The following is an 18805-nucleotide window of genomic DNA, read 5'->3' as shown; positions in this document are numbered from 1 at the left end:
ACTATGGCTGACCAAAGAAAAAGGATAGTGAAATGGTCTCTGAAATGCACGTCCCTCGGACAGCTCATCAGGCTCTCTGGGTTGCAGTTGCTGCTTTTGAGGAAAGGAGAACGTGCAGCAAATTCATTCCCAAAGTGGTATTATGCTGTGTATAGAAGACACTCATTTTTTACCACTGTGACTTGGCACCATCATGTGGCCACTTTGAGTTTGCTCAAGAAACAATTTACACGGAAAAACGCTCACAATGAATTCATTAGAATTTGCAAATTATTTCAGTCTATTTTAGGAGATGGTACATATCTTAAATACAGATTCACTAAATTTTGAACACATTGTCTTCCAGCCGTCCTTTTTTTCCCCAAATTTAATCATGGTTTTCCTCATGATCTTTGCATCAGAAGATTTGAGGCTACAAAAGTGAAAGGCATTTTCAGTGCTTGGTCTCAGTGCAAACTTTACCAATAGTGGACAAAACCTAGTATAATATAATAAACAACTATCCTTTTCCTCACTACAAGAGGTTTGGAAATTATTTGAAGGATTAAACAGGTCAGTATTTTCTGTTTTACATCAGAAATCCCAAAGGATTTAGAATTTTGGTAAATCTCACAGTATCACAGTATGTTTGGGATTGGAAGGGAACTCAAAAGATCATCCAGTCCAATCCCCCTGCTGGAGCAGGAACACCTCGGTGAGGTCACACAGGAACATGTACAGGTGGGTTTTGAATGTCTCCAGCAAAGGAGACTCCACAACCTCCCTGGGCAGCCTGTTCCAGTGTCTGTCACCCTCACTGAGAAGTTTTTTCTCAAACTTAAGTGGAACATCTTGTGTTCCAGTTTGACCCCATTACCCCTTGTCCTATCATTGTTTGCCACCGAGAAGAGCCTGGCTCCATCCTCGTGACACTCACCCTTTATATATTTATAAACATTAATGAGGTCACCCCCCAGTCTCCTCTTCTCCAAACTAAAGAGCCCCAGCTCCCTCAGCCTTTCCTCACACAGGAGATGCTCCACTCCCTTCAGCATCTTTGTTGCCCTGCGCTGGACTCTCTCCAGCAGTTCCCTGTCCTTCTGGAACTGAGGGGCCCAGAACTGGACACAATATTCCAGATGTGGTCTCACCAGGGCAGAGTAGAGGGGCAGGAGAACCTCTCTCGATCTACTAACCACCCCCCTTCTAATCCACCCCAGGTACCATTGGCCTTCCTGGCCACAAGGGCACAGTGCTGGCTCATGGTCATCCTGCTGTCCACCAGGACCCCAGGTCCCTTTCCCCTACACTGCTCTCTAATATGTAATTTCCCAACCTATACTGGAACCTGGGGTTGTTCCTGCCCAGATGCAGGACTCTACACTTTCCCTTGTTAAATCTCACATGCATATTATTTACATAGTTTGATCCAAACAGTAGTGTACATAGAAGGACAATCTGAGTTAGTCAGGTATTCCTTTTGCAAAGTTTTGGGGTCAAAATCAGTAGTAACATATCATGAGATGTAAACTTGTATTCTGAAATGTTCGCATAATGTTTTTAGGTAGATATAAGAAAGTTTTACCAAGCCTTAGTTTGTAAAAGGCCCAGAGGTATAAGTCTCCATACATTCAGGTTGTTTATACAGAGGCACAACCAAAAGATTACTATCATTTACTTCAGAGTAGAAAATTGAGAAACCACAGTGTAATTTATAGGAATATATTTCCAGTATTTTATTGAAAATATATACATCTAGAGTACTTTCAATAATGAAATACAGTGCATCACCTTTTAAAGTATAATAATGCTAAATTAGGTTGTCATTTTTATGATAAAATATAAAGTTTCAGCTGAAATATTGTATTAATATTCTTTAAAATATATACAAGTTATGTACAAATACAAAATTACATTACAAATCTTTTAATTTATTATCAAAAATAATTGAATATTTTGCGATAATTTGTACAGGGAGGTGTACTGTTTCTAAGAAGATTGCAATAAAACCATATGTAGTTTTTCACATTCCTCGGGCTGAGGTAATGCCCACTTCTTCTTTACAAACTGAATGTCTATCTCTCCAGATGCTTTGGCCAGCACGAGGCCTAATAACCCGTTTGTTTTTTCTGGTTCTCCCAGGAGAGCCATAGTTACAACACTGAAATCAAAAGAATGGGGGAGTGGTTTTAATTGAGGCAAAATTAATAGAAATTGGTGTTTTCAAACTTGTCTTTAGCAGGTTATTACTAGTTAACTACAATTCCTTTTGTATGCTCATCATAGTGTAATATTCCTTGCTATTTCAAGTACCAGCATGTTCTTTAGCTTTTCACCAGTTGCAATCATTGAATGTAAACACAACAGGCAACTCTTGCCCAGTTCACAGATTCCACCATCGATTTCTAATAATGACTTTAAAATTACTTCAAGCTTGTAAAAATGAACTATTTTTTAATGGGATTTTCAAGTACCATGTAGCCACTCCAAAAATTGCATTATTTTCTTTCCAAACTAGCAGCACTTTGCTATAGATTACAAGGATACAAGGAATCTTTTTGTTAGATCAGGGGCGTCAAATTCATTCTCACCAGGGGCCACATCAGCCTTGTGGTTGCCTTCAAAGGGCCAAACGTAATTTTAGAACTGTGTGAATGGAGTAGTTACATTTATCCAGTCCTAAAATTACATTCAGCCATTTGAAAGCAACCACAAGGCTGATGTGGCCCCTGGTGAAAATGAGTTTGATACCCCTGTGTTAGATATTCACCAGGATTAACTTAAACCTGGGGAAGACGGATTCTTGTAGCAGGGCTCCCATCAGGGAAGAAAGAGCTCTCCAGGCTATATTTCAGAAAGGCTATATTAAATACCTTTTCTGCATCAAGCTACAGGACACGCAGGTCCCTACACTGACTACAGGAACAGCACTGTGAGACTACCCTGATGTTAGTCTTGGTGAATAGGTGCTAGCCAAAAATATTCTTGTTTGCTTTGTGACAATGAACAAATATATTTCTTTATATTGGTAACCATGCCATATATAGGTATTTGAAAATGTTCTCCAACATATCTTGCCTATTTTAGAGGTTGATCCTGATCCAGCAAAGCTATCTTTGAACTTAAAGCAGTCCAAGGATTTTAGTGGGAACAAAATTTTTCTCGTTGTGTAAACAGCAGCTGCTCCATGTACAGACGTCTGTTCCAACTGATAACACTATACCTGATTTTGATTTATACTAAACATTATTTCTCCTTTATCAGACTGTATAAAAGAATGAGTAAATAAGGATGAACTAAAATTTAGCTTGCTATAGCCTCTCCATTTGTGCAACAGTTTAAAAAATACAGTTCGAAAAGCAATTCTAATGAACATTTAATGCCATAAAAAAACCCAGCCAAACTCCAGTTAAAATGTAATAATAATATTAATATTTTGTTAAAAATAGAGCAATGTACTTACTTCTCTAACGGAACAGTCTGCTTTGCCACAGGCAACAAATCATTTTCCAGAAGATCCCAAATGTAAATGTTAGATGATGCATCCAGGACAAAAAACACGGCGGGCCTGGTTAAAGCCCACTGCAGGGCAATGACTGGCTGGCCATTGGTGCTGCCATTCCACTGCAGGAGGGGATGCTCTGATGTCATTTGGTGTAACCTGATACTGCCATCTGAACAGCCAACCTAGATTGTAGTCAAAAAGAAAATACCTTCTGGGAACAAAACAAACTAAACAAGGTAAAAACTGCAATTCAATTCTTGAGAATACCAATCACGTAAGTAGAAGTAGTTATCTGACTCAAGTGGCACGTATCTCATATCTGACTCTACGGACTACCTGGATTTTAGCTTTTAATGTAATTTTAAGTTCAAAAGCAGTAACTCTGTACTAAGCATACTAGAGTAATCTAATCCACTAATCCTGGGTTGAAGTCCTCATTTCCTATTTTAAAACAAGGTCTCAAATGATCAACTTCGCTAATGCTGCGATCAAGTCTGAACTTGGGCGAGGTCAGAGCCTTAGAGACCAATTCAGGCAGCTACTTAGTGACACAAGTAACCTGTAAAACCAAGAATAGCTTTCAGGACAGGCTGTGTTTAACAATCTAAGGATATTAAACTGATTCATAATGCACAACTAAAACCAAAGACAGGTAGATAGCACTGCTTTCAGATATTTTCTTATAACCGCTGTCTTGCCTAGTATAACGTTTACAACCTTGCTCTAGCCCAGGTACAAAACAAACTATTCTATGAAAACAGAAAATAATTTTCTTAATAATTATTCTTACTACTCTGGGCCACCTCTACATCAGGAAGACTTCCTAGAATTTTCAAATTATGATGACTTTTGACAGTGACTCTGGAAATTGTGCTGCAGATCCAAACATGTAGAAATCAGCATCACTCTAAAGAAATGCGTTTAGGAAAAGTTTAAGAACATCTACACTGGTAAAAGAATGTTCTGACTGCTCAGAGGTGACACAAAATATATACTCTGTAGCCAAACACATTCATTTTATACCTTAGGCAATCCAAATGAAGTCACGTAAACCATGGCAAATTTAGAAAGAAAGCATTTTTAAGAGAGGATCAAGTACCAATGTATGCAAAGATAAGCAGATGGAAAATCCTACCCAAGTCAGATTCAACTTGTATTGAATAAATTTTCTCAAAGAAGACAAATAAAACCAAGAGGTGTGTTGACAGGAACTGCTGAGGGCAGATCTGAACACGCCTGCCCACAGGCAACGCTGTCCCAGGGCTGCGGGGCGGGGAGCAGGGAATGCCCAGGGCTGCCCCACAGACCTGTATTTCACAGCAATACAGAAATTTTGTCTCCAAAGTGATGTCACTAGGAGATGGATGATGAAAGTGAGAAACTGCTGAGGTACTGCTGGGGGTACTAATTGACAGGAAGCTCAACATGAGCCAACAGTGTGCCCAGGTGGCCAAGAAGGCCAACAGTATCCTGTCCTGTATCAAAAATAGCGTGGTCAGCAGGACAAGGGCAGTGATCCTTCCCCTGTACTCTGCATTGGTGAGGCCACACCTGGAGTATTGTGTTCAGTTCTGGGCCCCTCAGTTCAGGAAAGACATTGAAGTGCTGGAGCGGGTCCAGAGAAGAGCAACACGACTGGTGAAGGGACTTGAACACAAGACCTATGGGGAGAGGCTGAGGGAGCTGGGCTTGTTTAGTCTAGAGAAGAGGAGGCTTAGAGGTGACCTCATCACTCTCTATAACTACCTGAAGGGAAGTTATAGCCAGGTGGGGATTGGTCTCTTCTCCCAGGCAGTCAGCAATAGGACAAGCGGGCATGGGCTTAAACTCTGCCAGGGGAAATTTAGGCTGGATATTATAAAGAAATTCTTTACAGAGAGAGTGGTCAGGCATTGGAATGGCTGCCCAGGGAGGTAGTGGACTCGCCGTCCCTGGAGGTTTTTAAACTGAGATTGGACATGGCACTTAGTGCCATGATCTAGTAAACAGACTAGAGTTGGACCAAGGGTTGGACTCGATGATCTCTGAGGTCTTTTCCAACTCAGTCGATTCTGTGATTCTGTGATTCTGTTTCATCAACAGCAGAAGACATGCTTGTCATGCTGATTTTCAGTAAGAACAAATAAGAAGTTATCAGGCTGAAGTGAGATTCACATTTGTTTCTGTGAGCCAGATTTTCCACCTTCTACATAAGCAGAGTTCGAACACCAGGACACAAGATTTGTTTTCAGCCTTCACGGCAGATTGGAATTAGCAAGGTAAATCAACTATCACATCTAGTTAAATACATCAAATTAGAAATCCTCTCTCGGCATGTAACTAAAAAATGAAACTTGTATTATATTAAAATGTTTTCATACCAAAAATAGTGGCTTTCCAAAAGGGAAGAAATCAATTGCGTTGATGCTTATTGATCTCAGTCCGTTCTCCTGGGGTCTGAATAGTTTTGGAACAACTTTTAAATCATGTCTTGTACCGTGGCCTACCAGCCCCTATGAACAACATAATGCAACTTTTGTTTCATTTTGTTCATTTTTTAATCAGTATCACAAGAAAAAGTTAAATAATTCACAGAGTTGGTACCTCAAGAGATCCTTAATAGCTAACAAATTTTAATAGCTAACATATTTTAATAATAGTCTCAAATTATAAATTTCATATACAGTCTACTGGTAAAATTCCAAGTAAATGGTGCAGTTTAAAAAAAAAAACCCAACTATGAGATGAATTTCAGCACATTACTCACGATGTTTGTTCCAACAATGAAATGATTAGGATTAGAAGACAAAAATTTAATAGTCAGTGTCTGGGGCATTCTCTGGCGCACATCCTTTGGGAAAAGGCTAGAAAAACATAATGGCAAAAGATGACATAAATAAAAGAATTTGTCTCATAAAACTATGCAAGTACATACAGACGCTCTTGATCTAAAATGCCTATGACTAGCTCTAGGAATAAGCGTATGTATATAAAAATACCTAATGAAAATATCGTTAAACATATCTTACATAATGGCAAATTAATAAAGCATAGGAAAAATTAGCTTCAAGAGATACACATGTGAAGTCTAAATGCCCCTGTTTTCTTACCTGTTATTCAGTTCCACAGTAGAGCTATGTGCTAACTTCACTTTCCCTCCAGGAATTAAACCTAAAATTATAGAAAATAATTATTTAAACTGATTTAAGCACTTTGCATTAAGAAAGTGCTATCACCAAATTAAAACCTAAGCGAGTAAGTAAAAGTCTATTCCATACTTAAATTGTTTATTGTAGATTAAGCTTTTAGTAGGTAAGAATCACATAATTTAGAACTATACACTTCATAATTCAAATCAGAGGAGTTGTAATCATTGACAGAGGACAAAGAAAGGGAAACATGATTATAAGTTTGAGTTTTGCACTATGCATACAGCCTCCTGTGATATGACTCTATAGAACTCAATTCTATCACTGGTGAAAAAGCACATTTATGTCTCTTGGATCTTCAACAATGAATTACAGTCATGAGAAACTGTAATAATGCTTCCATAAAGTTGGTCTATGTTAATTGTTAGTAGAGACTAACATAGATAATTCTAATTGTTCAAACACAAGCATTTTTTGCAGAGGAAAAAAATTAATGCTGGTGGCAGTAAAACTGTGTCAACACATGATCACAGCTTTAAAATGTATCTCTTCACAGACACACCATCCAGTTTCAGCAGCTTAATATAGCCAGGCATTGCACATGAGGTTATAAAACAGAAAATGGATAAAAGCCTTCTAGTTTGTTAGCATTACTTCATTGTTTATATATGTATTTTAAAATGTATCAGGATTTTAATCACAGCCTTTTCTATTTAGGCAAGTATGTAAGTCTAATTTTGGTCAAAGAACAAAAAAATGTAATTATCTTCATTCACATAACTCAGAAAGGGCTGAATGGACTTTGTTCTTTACTTTTTTTCACACTAAATTAAGTACCTTCACCAAATCAGAACTTTCAGGACAATCAGCAAAATGGAGATATAGACAACAACAAAAGCATTATAACAGACTTGGTTAAAAGTAAAGAAAGAACAGGAGGACCAAGGAGGACATAAAATCTCATATTCTTTGAGAAAAAACTGTTGAGGACACAGAAATCTGCTTTGACATTATAAGAAATGTATGGTGGCAATTACCAATAAAGAATTAGTAGATGAGATTCAGACAGCAGTGAAAATAACTCTCATGATACCTACCCAATAACCTCAAATATCAGATATAAGTCCTATTCAGAATTAATCTTTTCCTCAGTAACTTAGCCTTCTTCTAAACTATTTTTGTCATCACTGACTCTTCCTCTCTCTTCTAACTTAATAATCTCAAAACTCAAGAACTTTATTCTACCTTTAATGTACAGTACTCACCTAAATCAGTTTGTGATCCAGCTAAATCCACTTTTTGTAATTCAACAACTACCTGAAAAGTCAATATTTAACATTAATAAGCAGTATTTACTAGACTTTAAAGTATTTAAACCAGATGTAATAATGTATAACTGTAAAGGAACATTTAGATACGTAAGTCTAACATGATAATGATCACAGGTAGATTCTCTATCCTCTCAATGTGTGCAATGCTAAACAGAGTTTCACGTGCCAGCTGGATGTTCCCTGCTGTAAAGCAGAATATGGGAAGTTACATTTTACACTTAATTGCTAGCTGGCAAACTTGTCAGTTTAGTCAGTCACAAAAACCACCCCAAACAAGGAATTGTAACGTATTTCCTGTGCTTTTAACTATTCATGAAATAGAAAAGCAGATCATTTGGCCTAAGCCTTTTGCTGCTAAAATCACTCAAGAGCTTTAAGGGACTTAACTGGTGATACAGAAGGAAACACTTTTATCCCCTTATTATTCACTGAGCCATTCAGTTCCTCAAGCAAGGTCAATTCAAATTAAAATAACAAGTTCAGCAGCTGGGCCAAAGCTGCATCAGAAAAAGACTGAACACATCCAACAGAAAGAAGAGCTGGCAGAACAGTTAATTAAGACCTACAGACTTGGTGCTTACCTGCCTGCCATTTTTTAGACAGGGTAACCTTATCAACAGATTTTAAAATTTTGCCTTTGAACATTTATTTTATATAAATTATGTCACTCGTCACATACATTTAGTAGAGTCTCTGAGATCACTGTGATTCAAGTAAAACAAAGTAGGTGGGTGAAAGAGGACTGGGGTCTATTACTCAATTAATAGAAATATGTGGACACATTCCTATGAAGCAGAACTACTGATTGCCTGTTTTCATGAATTTGTGTACCTGTTAATAGCTTTGCCTATGGATAACATCACAGCATTAGGGGGTCAAGTAAAAAATTTTGAGAATTCCACCAGAATGGCTGGTGTTGCTGTACTTTTCAGGGAGGAAATTCTTAATAGAAATCATGGATTTCGTTTTCTATATTTGAAGAAGTATTTTATTTTATGTATTTTATACATACATTACTCACCCACATATTGAGGATTCCATTTTCATCCATTGAAGCTATCTGAAATGGAGGGCCTGAGATTTCTATGGAAGGAATAGTAGCAGTTTATATTCATACACTGCCCTTCGTCTGGAGCAATATCAAAGGATTTGAAACTTTTCCTAGGTTAATAAATTCCCTCAAACTTTTATGATCCTCTCAGCTGCATAAAAAGGAAAAGTACCCTAATTCTACCAAAGAAGAGAAAGACAAGAAACTAATATGATCAGTTTGTCCTACCAGATAGGCAGATGTTCTCTGTCTGCATCTTTTAAAATGTCTTGATTCTGCAGGGACTTTGGAACAGAACATAAAGTGCAATAGATGAAATCTTGTAAAACCTGCAATATGCAGCACATTTCTTTGGACTGCTATGGATTTCAAAGTGTAAATCTGTGATGGAAGGAATAATGTCTCTTCTAGCACACTGCCTGAGAATTTGAGGGCATGAGGATTAAAGTTTCTTTTCAAAGGTTGGTTATGAAAAAAATCAGGCAAAAAGCACAGGAAGAACCACCAAGTACGGTCACATATTTTAAGTGCTTTTGGATATAAGCAAGTTGCTCCACTTTTTTAGATAGGTGTTTTTTTGGACATAATAGGAGTGCAAAGTCTTCTTTAAATGCATTCTGACTTCTTTAAAGACATTACAGAAGCTCCAAGACTTCTCTATAGGCAGTTTTTGAGTGATAATTTGTTTTATCATGGAAGAACAAAATATTGTCTTTAAAACAGACATTATAACAAGCACACACCCACATCTGATGTGAAACTGCACTGGATGAACATCACATAAAAATGAGAGTAGAAAGTAAACATCAATGTTTTATGGAATTAATACTACAGGCAACTTAAGAGGCAGAATAGAATTACGAACTGGATTTTGGCTATATTTGTTTCGCTAGATACCTAAAGAAAGAATCAGATGTCTTGATGGTTTGAAGAGCAGCTTACATACCCTCCTGAGAAGAGAGGCTTGAGAGCCCATAATTCTGATCAGTGTGGAGAAAGGTTGAGACAGATTCCACTGTTAGTATGGGAGAGGTGTGGTTTACTGTGTTTAGAACACCATCTGTAATTAAGGATAATGAAAGGTAAATACTATATTATTTTCAACACAAACAACAACAAAATGCCAATCACTTTTCGGCTTATGGAAGACCAACAGTTACAAATAATCACTTCACAAAGAGTTACATTTGTCTCAAATACCATACTGCAAACTGTTTCCTAAAATAACAAAATATTAATACTACTAGATAAATCTATGTTTCACCATTTGTATTTACTTCTCATTTTCCAAATAAATACTGCACCATTTATGCCACTGTACCAGACATTTCATTAAAATCTGCCATTTTGGGGTTACCATGAAAAGTATTATGTTAATTTCAAGCTCCATAAGTAACAGGTGTAGAAAAAAATCACTGCTTACTATAGAAAAGACAAAAGCTAAGAAGGCTGGAGAGTTAGGCAGGGAAAAATGTAATGAAATATAACAAGGACGAGTGTAGAGTCTTGTGTCTGGGCAGGAACAACCCCAGGTTCCAGTATAAGTTGGGGAATGACCTGTTAGAGAGCAGCGTAGGGGAAAGGGACCTGGGGGTCCTGGTGGACAGCAGGATGAGCATGAGCCAGCACTGTGCCCTTGTGGCCAGGAAGGCAAATGGTACCTGGGGTGGATTACAAGGGGGGTGGTTAGCAGGTCACAGAGGTTCTCCTTCCCCTCTACTCCGCCCTGAGGAGACCACACCTGGAATATTGTGTCCAGTTCTGGGCCCCTCAGTTCCAGAAGGACAGGGAACTGCTGGAGAGAGTCCAGCGCAGGGCAATAAAGATGATGAAGGGAGTGGAGCATCTCCTGTGTGAGGAAAGGCTGAGGGAGCTGGGGCTCTTCAGCTTGGAGGAGACTGAGGGGTGACCTCATTAATGTTTATAAATATGTAAAGGATGAGTGTCATGAGGATGGAGCCAGGCTCTTCTCAGTGACAACCAATGATAGGACAGGAGGCAATGATAAGACAATGGGCAATGGGTACAAACTGGAACACAGGAGGTTCCATTTTAAATTTGAGAAGAAACTCCTTCAGAGTGAGGGTGACAGAGCCTGGAACAGGCTGCCCAGTGAGGTTGTAGAGTCTCCTTCTCCAGAGACATTCAAACCTGCGTGGACACCTTCCTGTGTAACCTCATCTGGGTGCTCCTGCTCCAGCAGGGGGATTGGACTGGATGAGCTTTCCAGGTCCCTTCCAATCCCTGACATTCTGTGATCCTGTGTGATGATTTGCAAATATTGCAACCTTTAAATTACATTTGAAAAAACTGTGTTTTACAGTCTTAAATTACGTTGTTTTGGTTTTAATATATCTTAATATGTGTGTTTAGATGTAGATAAAAAGAAACATAGGTTATATTAACGGAGATAACATGAAGCTCATCATTTCAGATGAGGCAGTAGTTGAGTAGTCCATTTTAAAATTACGATACTCCTTAGGTTCCACATCTGACCCACCTCTCTGTTCTCACTGCTTGATGCATATTGAGCTGGCTTATATTTCTTCACAGCTATTACTGATTGGCAATTTCTGCTCAACTAAATATTATCTCCAAACTGGCTAAGCTAGGCTACTGAAGAGACAGTGTCCTTAAAAGAATTATTAATAGTAGTGGAATTGTTTCACTGCCCACAAAATTACTAATCAGAATGCGTAGATACTAACCAGTGGAAAATGTTGGAACTCGAAATGTCCAGCCAGTGTCACCAACCATCACATGAGGGTGCATTCTCGAGTCTTCTCGAAGGTCCCACACCAACAATGAGCCATCTGTTGTTCCAGCAAAAACTAATGGTGTTTTATTTGGACTAAAGCAGCAGCATGTTACCTGTTATACAGTAAAAATATGCATGGTTGGTATCACGATAAAGGCAAATGATCTGATAAGCCTGAAATATGTTTGTTCTTCCTAAGCACGCAAATCCAGAAAAGACAGACTAGAGATGTTTGTGGCAAGAGAACAGTTTGTTTAAAAGGGAATAGGATACAAGACTTTCAGTAGGCTTTCCCTTTTCAAGACAATTGTCTGCATCTGCTGTCACAAAGCTGAAGGGGGAAATTTAACTGTGTGATAGTGATGGGTAGAGGGAAGTCCTGACTACATCTGGAATAGCTGCTTTAGTTCCATTCACTCTTCAACCACGAAATAGAGTCAAACTTTAAAAAGAAAGAAACAAATAAAAAACCAAACACACACAAACACCACACACCACCAGGAACATTCCAGTAATGGTGCACAATGAGTGAGAACAATGTTTTGCTCACAAGGCTCAGATCTGTTTCTCAAAAGAAGACATATCTTGCGGCAAGACAAGAAAACAAAATAAACATAATAAAGCCTTTTATTCACTGAGTAAATATACAATGTTATTAAAACATACCTCTGAGTCACACATTAAAAGTTTCTGAGGACTGGAGGGCTGCCAGATGTTCCAAACACATATGATGCTCTTTCTATTCAGTAAACCAACACCTGTCTTTTCAGGTAATCCATGAACAGAAAGTAGCGTCTGCCTCTGAACTTGAGAGACACATAGGCAGGATATTTTTCGGTCTAAACCATTAAAAAAAAATCAAGAAAGAAAAGCAATAAATAAACTCACAGTAGATGAAAAAGCATAATTAGCTGCTATAGCAACAACCAAAGAAGCTAAGATGTAATTATGAAGAATATTTCTATTAACAGTGGGTTGCTTTTGATGCTATAAAAGAAAAAAGGGACTAGAGAAAGAATAAAAAAAATTAGAAGTAGAAAGCAAAAAGGAAGACAGCCAAGAACTTAATAGAATAATTAGTCTGGGCATAAACAAGCCAGTCTGATCTGATGTCAGTACATATACTGAAAATTCAGCTAAGTCTCAAACAGGAAACAGCACAGGCCAGGTTTTTTCTGGTTCAACTCATGTTCATGTTGGAATATGTATGGTTGTGTGCTACAATAGGTCTTCCTAACATCATTACAGATGCTTTAATTTTCACTTTTCTTTTCATCTGAACATCTACTGTTTACAAGGGGAAGACATACCTGCAGTACAAATATATCAGGCTATATTCTCCCTGTTCAATAGCCTTGTTTTATTTGCAACTTTGGCCCTAGTGTCAACATCAAGAGCCTAAATAAAATTACATCCCTTGGGATGGCCATTCTAGAACAGGGGCAATAAATTACATCCAGGACACCTATATATCATGCTAATCGCTAGCTATATTTCAGGTTTCACAGCAGCTAGGACATTCTGATGTTCCCTGTGTGAAACCCATCTGCACAGAGTTACAGCAAGATTAGCACAATTAAAAGAAAAATGGGCTTTATGTCATCTATATATCCTGATATGTGCTGTTTGCACTTCGGTCATGACAAAAAGCATGGTATTTTGCATAAGGAAGAAGAGTTCAGACTGCATACTAAGAGGTGTAGAATAAAGTTCCCTTACCATGGAGGAATGGCTGGTTAGTATTTAACTGGAAACAGCTGTCACTAATAGACAGACTGGTTTGTCCAGAACCTGGTTTCCACCTGGGTTGTGTTGCAACTCGATCCTCCTCTAGCAAAACAGCAATCACCTTCCAAACACAATTACATGTATAGAAATAAAAGGGTCATCTTATCATTCAGCTTTGCTATTTGTAGCTTTCTAGATTATGTGGACTAATTTAAAAAACCTTTAGCAACTCTGTTAATTTTACATCTTTGCAAATACAGCTTAACAGACATAAAAGCTGCACAGCTCTTGTTTCATTCCTTTGCAGAGAGATGAATCTCACCGATAATGAGTCTTATTTAAGTAATTTATTTAAATTAGTCAGAACAAGTACTGTAAGTGATCTATCACACAGTATATTTATGGACACAACTCCTAAGGGATATTAAGTACATAAGTGTACCTGGCAAGCAGACCGGAGGAAATTTGCTAATTTTTGTGAATCGATTTTAGGTGTTAGAGATCCATTCACTGACATACCCTGGCTGGTTACAGGACCTAAGAAAAAATAAAAACCAAAACCAAACTTGAAGCTTCAAAAGAGAATCAATTAAGAAAACCATAAGAACACTGTAATCTTTAAGCGAGAAGAGAGTGGCAGGCATCAACTTCTCTTCAGAAGAAATAACAGTACTGAAGAACAAGATCTGTTGAGAAATTGTATCTGCTGCCAACAAAACAGCAATCCAGAAGCAAAAACTATTTCTGCTACTTATTCTCCACCCCCTTCCGTGAATACCTATATATGTTCACATATATGAATATATTCACATATATTTTCAGTGCCTACGTATTCAGTGTGCCTACAGCAGTTTGCTATCGATGCACCCTACCACATTACAAATTCTGACAATTAACTGGTACAAAAGAGAAAGTTTACACGCACACATCCATAAATGAATAAGATTAAAATGGTCTTCACCTCCAGATACAATGGCACTTTCTGCTGGATGCTGTGTCCATTTCTCCAGGGTCTCAACTTCCTCAGTCTGAATGTCTCTCTCAAGATTGTCCTCATTACATTGAACATATGCCTAAAGTAGAATGATAAAGTGATCAATATATGGATGACACAGCTAAGAATGACACATAATTGAAAAGAACTTAAGCAGTCATTTTAAACCTGATGAGCTCAACCTCTTCTCTTTGTAAATTCAGACCTAAGCTTACTGACACAGTGTCACTACTTTGCGCACGCACATTTTACCACACAAGAGTGCCAGACCTCCTGCAAAAATACAGAATGTCTTACGTGACATGTGGACATTAAACCCAGCACACCTGGGACAGTGAGCCACGGACTTACAGAAAGTCCTTCAGAAAATGTGGAGGGAACACGAGAGAAATGGAAAATAGCCTCATTGGCCAAAACGCTTTGATAGAATTGCTTTATGGTAATTAAGGCTTAGAAAATGAAAGTTATAATTTATTACTTTACTGTCCTCTTAGCTCTAGTAAGTTGCTTTTGTAAGGAAAAATATTTTCCAGAACACGAATCAGCAATTTCAGGATTTAAATACTATAACATGTTTGTTACCTGCTTAGTGTTCATTTTACCAAAATTCCTGATATACATGTCATACTCATTTACAGGAGGCAAGTCCAGTAACGAAAAACTAACTGAGAAGTCCAGATCAATTAGTGGGAGAAGTTCCGAACTCCGTTTTCTTTAAAATAAATTACAAGAAAGAAACACAAAAATTATTATGACCAAGTATTTGGTATTCCAAAAGAAAAACAACCCGATTTGCTACAGTACCAGAGATCTAACAATCCATTGATCTATGCAAATTGAAGCTGTACCAAAATTGACAGATAAAAATATATCAATAGAAGTACATAAAAGATTGTTACGAATCCTCATTTGTTATGCTGAGATAATTATCATATCTGAAAATGCAATATTGATTGCAAATGGCAAACTTATATGGTTTATTATTATAATTAAGTCAAAGCCGAGCACAATCATCTGGCCTAAGTATTCAAAAGCTGTTCTGTGAGGTATCAGATGAATGTCTTATTCTTCTTGTAGCTAGGATGGTGGCTAATTCTCCTAAACTCACCTTACGAACTTACATTACCTGTATGTGTACATGCTTTACAAAGAAACTGGTTTTGTTATGACTTAGGCAAATGTAATTTGAGTGACCTCCACTGGTAACAGACTGCCTGAATTTGTATCTCTTTACATCACCAGGGAAACAAGCAACAAGAGCAGCAATCTTAAAATACATTTTAAATATGTACATGAAATGAATTAATTGCTGATTCATAACCTGTGGAAATGAATACTTACCTCATCCACAAAAAAAAAAAAGCCTCCAAAATCCATCAGTTACTGGATTATTGAACTTGATCTAAATTCTATGAAAACAAGTACTCAAGACTGAGGTAGACTATGCATTTTTCCATTTGTATTTTTTGTTTTGAATATGATTAGCACATTGTGTAGTACTTGAGATATCTGAATCTCTTTGTCCTATGAAATGCCAAATCGTTCCATTTCCCTACATTCTCTTGCTGCAATGATACAAAAAATAACTGCCTTATCCAGTGTCCTCCAATCCTTTTACTTTCTGCCTACCTCAGTTCTTAATTTTTTCATCTTTGCTCACAGATGAAACTATATTTTGATTCTTAATTGGAAGAAAAGTCTAACTTTATATACTGTATCATACTCTGATAAGCATAAAACATTTATGTGATATTAGTTATTATCATCAAGATTCCTACCACTCCACTTGGATGGATGTGTGGATAATGAAGAGAGTCAATCTTCATCACAATTCACACAATTACCTGTCTACTTCAATGTCATAAAATTGTTAGGATATTTTATTTTAACAGTTAATTGCTTGAATTACATACAGATGTCTGTTTATAAGTTAACTCTGCACTCTTGCTATAGTACAGATTCCTTGACAAGTGGAAAAATTTTTTAGTCTCTCTTTCTCTCTCTTGTATTTTCACATTTTTTTTAATATACTTAATGTAAATACAGCCCATATACAATAATGGCTCTGTAGCAATTCCATATCTACACAATCTTACAGATGCATATCCTAGTTGCAGTTTTTCTTCAGTGAGATAGTCTTTGAAAAGGGAAAAGACTAGAGCAACAGGAGTTGGAATTTTAGGGTGGATTTTTCTTTATGCCTAAGGACAATTTTCACATCCCTTTTTTGCTACTTGATGACTTCTATTGCATTTTCTTATCCACATTTTACTTCTACTTCCTAATACACCACCTCTTCACAAACACTGTGGGCACAGATTGCTGAGGTTTAATTCAAATGCAGGAAAGTTGCTTCCTAGTTACAAATCTTAATGATACATGCAGACAAATCTTTAAAATAAACGAATACGCCTCATATTAATACTTACAACTCCAAAGTGCTACCGTTCATTCATGGGATACTTTCAGCCTGTTTACCGGTAGCAATGTATTATCACAGCATTAAATTCCAGAAACCCTTCCTCTTTCCTTAAAAATGCTAGTTATCTTCACAGGTTATATACGTTGTTAGCACACGATGTTATAGACATAGTCATAATCAGTCATAGTACATAATCAGCAGAGGCTGACAAACACTTCAGAAGGCAATTCTTCAAGGAGGCGCCTTCCTGAATTTCCTAATCTGTCTTCAGTGTCTAGACAGGAAGCCTACACAATGAACTCATGTAAAATTTGGGCTTATAAATTTAGGCAAGATTAATTAGACAACCTAAAATCTTCCTTACAGGCAGATTAGCCACTGATGTTCTGCAGCGATGAAGCAGTGGAATCTAGTATTATCAACAAAATTTAATAGTCTTGCTTTATGCATTCAATTGATGCAACAGAAAATTTGAAATATATACAGTGCGGCAGATAAATCAGGAGCTCCTGGCAAGTTCCACAAGAAACAGGCATCAATTTGTTTCTTTAATATAGAGCTATCTTAGATGACTTGCATCTAGATCAGTTTTAAATTAGTTATAACACCAACTGCTGTTATCCCTGAAAGGGAACTTGCTATTTTAGCAACGGTATGTACCATATAGACTTGATGAAATTACAGTTCTGCAGAGCCCTGGGAGCAGCTAAAAGGCTCGCCCTTTAGTACTGTAAGTCAATATCTAATTAAGTGACTGAAGAATCCCACAAAAATTACAATCTTGGCAACATTCTGCAATAAAATGATACACATAAACCGATATACAGATAAATTTGTTATCAAATGACATGTAGCAAAGCCTGTAAATTATATTTACTTCACAACCGATTACTCTTAGCTTGCAAAATAATATTTGATTCTAAAAGCCTCAAGTTTATAAACTTCACATATTTCAAATACAATGAAAAAATAAAACACATTTCAAATAGTGAGCTGCCATTTTGTGTGGATTATTTGAAATACACTTACTTCTGCTTACTAGCCATACTTCGGCTACTTTGTCGTTGGTTTGCCATTTGAAAATCCATGAATATTCCACAAAAAGGGTTTCTGACAGAAGGGCATTGCCTCTCTGTGATATTATAAAACATTGTTAGTATTATAATTCTCACTTCACAGTGCATTAAAATGTAAAGGAGTATGTCTAAAAAGCAAAAGATTTATTACAACACAGCTACTAAAAGTTACTAGGTCTGCACATTACACAACACGTTCTAACAGTTATCAGTACAGTATGCTTCTTAACTTCAGTAATATGGGCCAGCATTTTTCCCTTAATATGGTCCTTTATCAAACAATGCAAAATGACTGACCATTGTAATTTTTACCTTAGAAGACTATGATGCAGAAAGTGCCTTCTCCTTTCTTTCTCCTGCCATTAGCAGGTATTAGATCAACTGAATACAAGACAACAATTCCACGGTCACATTTAAGAAAAAACCCTGCATTTTAGAAGTGATATATAACCATATATTTAAGTAGTATCTATATTTCTCTCACCTTCCCACCCAGAGCAGTGGCTTCAACTTTGCTTAAAAGAAAGAGGAATTAATGTCACCGGAAGCCCCAAACTGTTCTAGCACTCCTCCGGTTTTCAAAATCCAGACTTTCATATCCTTCTTTTACCCAAAATAAGACATATTAAATGTCAGTCTGTAAATTTTTACACTTCACATTTGAAACGATTAGTAATGCCTCTGAATCATTCTTTAGAAATGTGAAAGTTACCCACAGACCTAAGTGACTCATCCAGACGACCAGATTTCTGCCTCTCGGCAGACTTCTAGAAAAAGTGGCCTGTTTACTCGTAAGTTGTATGTGTTACTCATACACTTAATTAAAAAAGACT

General features: G+C 37.2%; 1 protein-coding gene across 7 annotated transcripts in view; it reads right to left on the bottom strand.

The window, feature by feature from the left end:
- Nucleotides 1-1687: 1687 nt before the first annotated feature.
- The window catches only part of DYNC2I1 (dynein 2 intermediate chain 1), a 29286-nt gene continuing 12168 nt past the window's right edge, over nt 1688-18805 (bottom strand). For 5 of the 7 annotated variants that reach the window (XM_021288064.2, XM_021288065.2, XM_021288067.2 and 2 more), the window contains 15 exons: nt 17926-18028; nt 15057-15186; nt 14442-14553; nt 13923-14017; nt 13472-13601; nt 12419-12591; nt 11703-11865; nt 9941-10054; nt 8965-9026; nt 7878-7929; nt 6574-6634; nt 6231-6327; nt 5845-5976; nt 3443-3666; nt 1688-2140 (listed from right to left, as the gene is read on the bottom strand). In XM_021288064.2, the coding sequence (XP_021143739.2) occupies nt 1969-2140; nt 3443-3666; nt 5845-5976; nt 6231-6327; nt 6574-6634; nt 7878-7929; nt 8965-9026; nt 9941-10054; nt 11703-11865; nt 12419-12591; nt 13472-13601; nt 13923-14017; nt 14442-14553; nt 15057-15186; nt 17926-18028 (1820 nt within the window). In that variant the 3' untranslated portion in view covers nt 1688-1968. Of the gene's footprint in view, nt 2141-3442; nt 3667-5844; nt 5977-6230; nt 6328-6573; nt 6635-7877; nt 7930-8964; nt 9027-9940; nt 10055-11702; nt 11866-12418; nt 12592-13471; nt 13602-13922; nt 14018-14441; nt 14554-15056; nt 15187-17925; nt 18029-18456; nt 18489-18805 lie in introns of those variants that run through there. The other 2 variants (XM_065050477.1, XM_065050475.1) reach the window with 2 other exon arrangements.

This window comes from Columba livia, chromosome 2 (assembly GCF_036013475.1).
Source record: "Columba livia isolate bColLiv1 breed racing homer chromosome 2, bColLiv1.pat.W.v2, whole genome shotgun sequence".
NCBI classification, from domain to species: domain Eukaryota; kingdom Metazoa; phylum Chordata; class Aves; order Columbiformes; family Columbidae; genus Columba; species Columba livia.
Note: the sequence above shows the minus strand (reverse complement) of the source record. Positions and strands in the feature narration are given on the sequence as shown.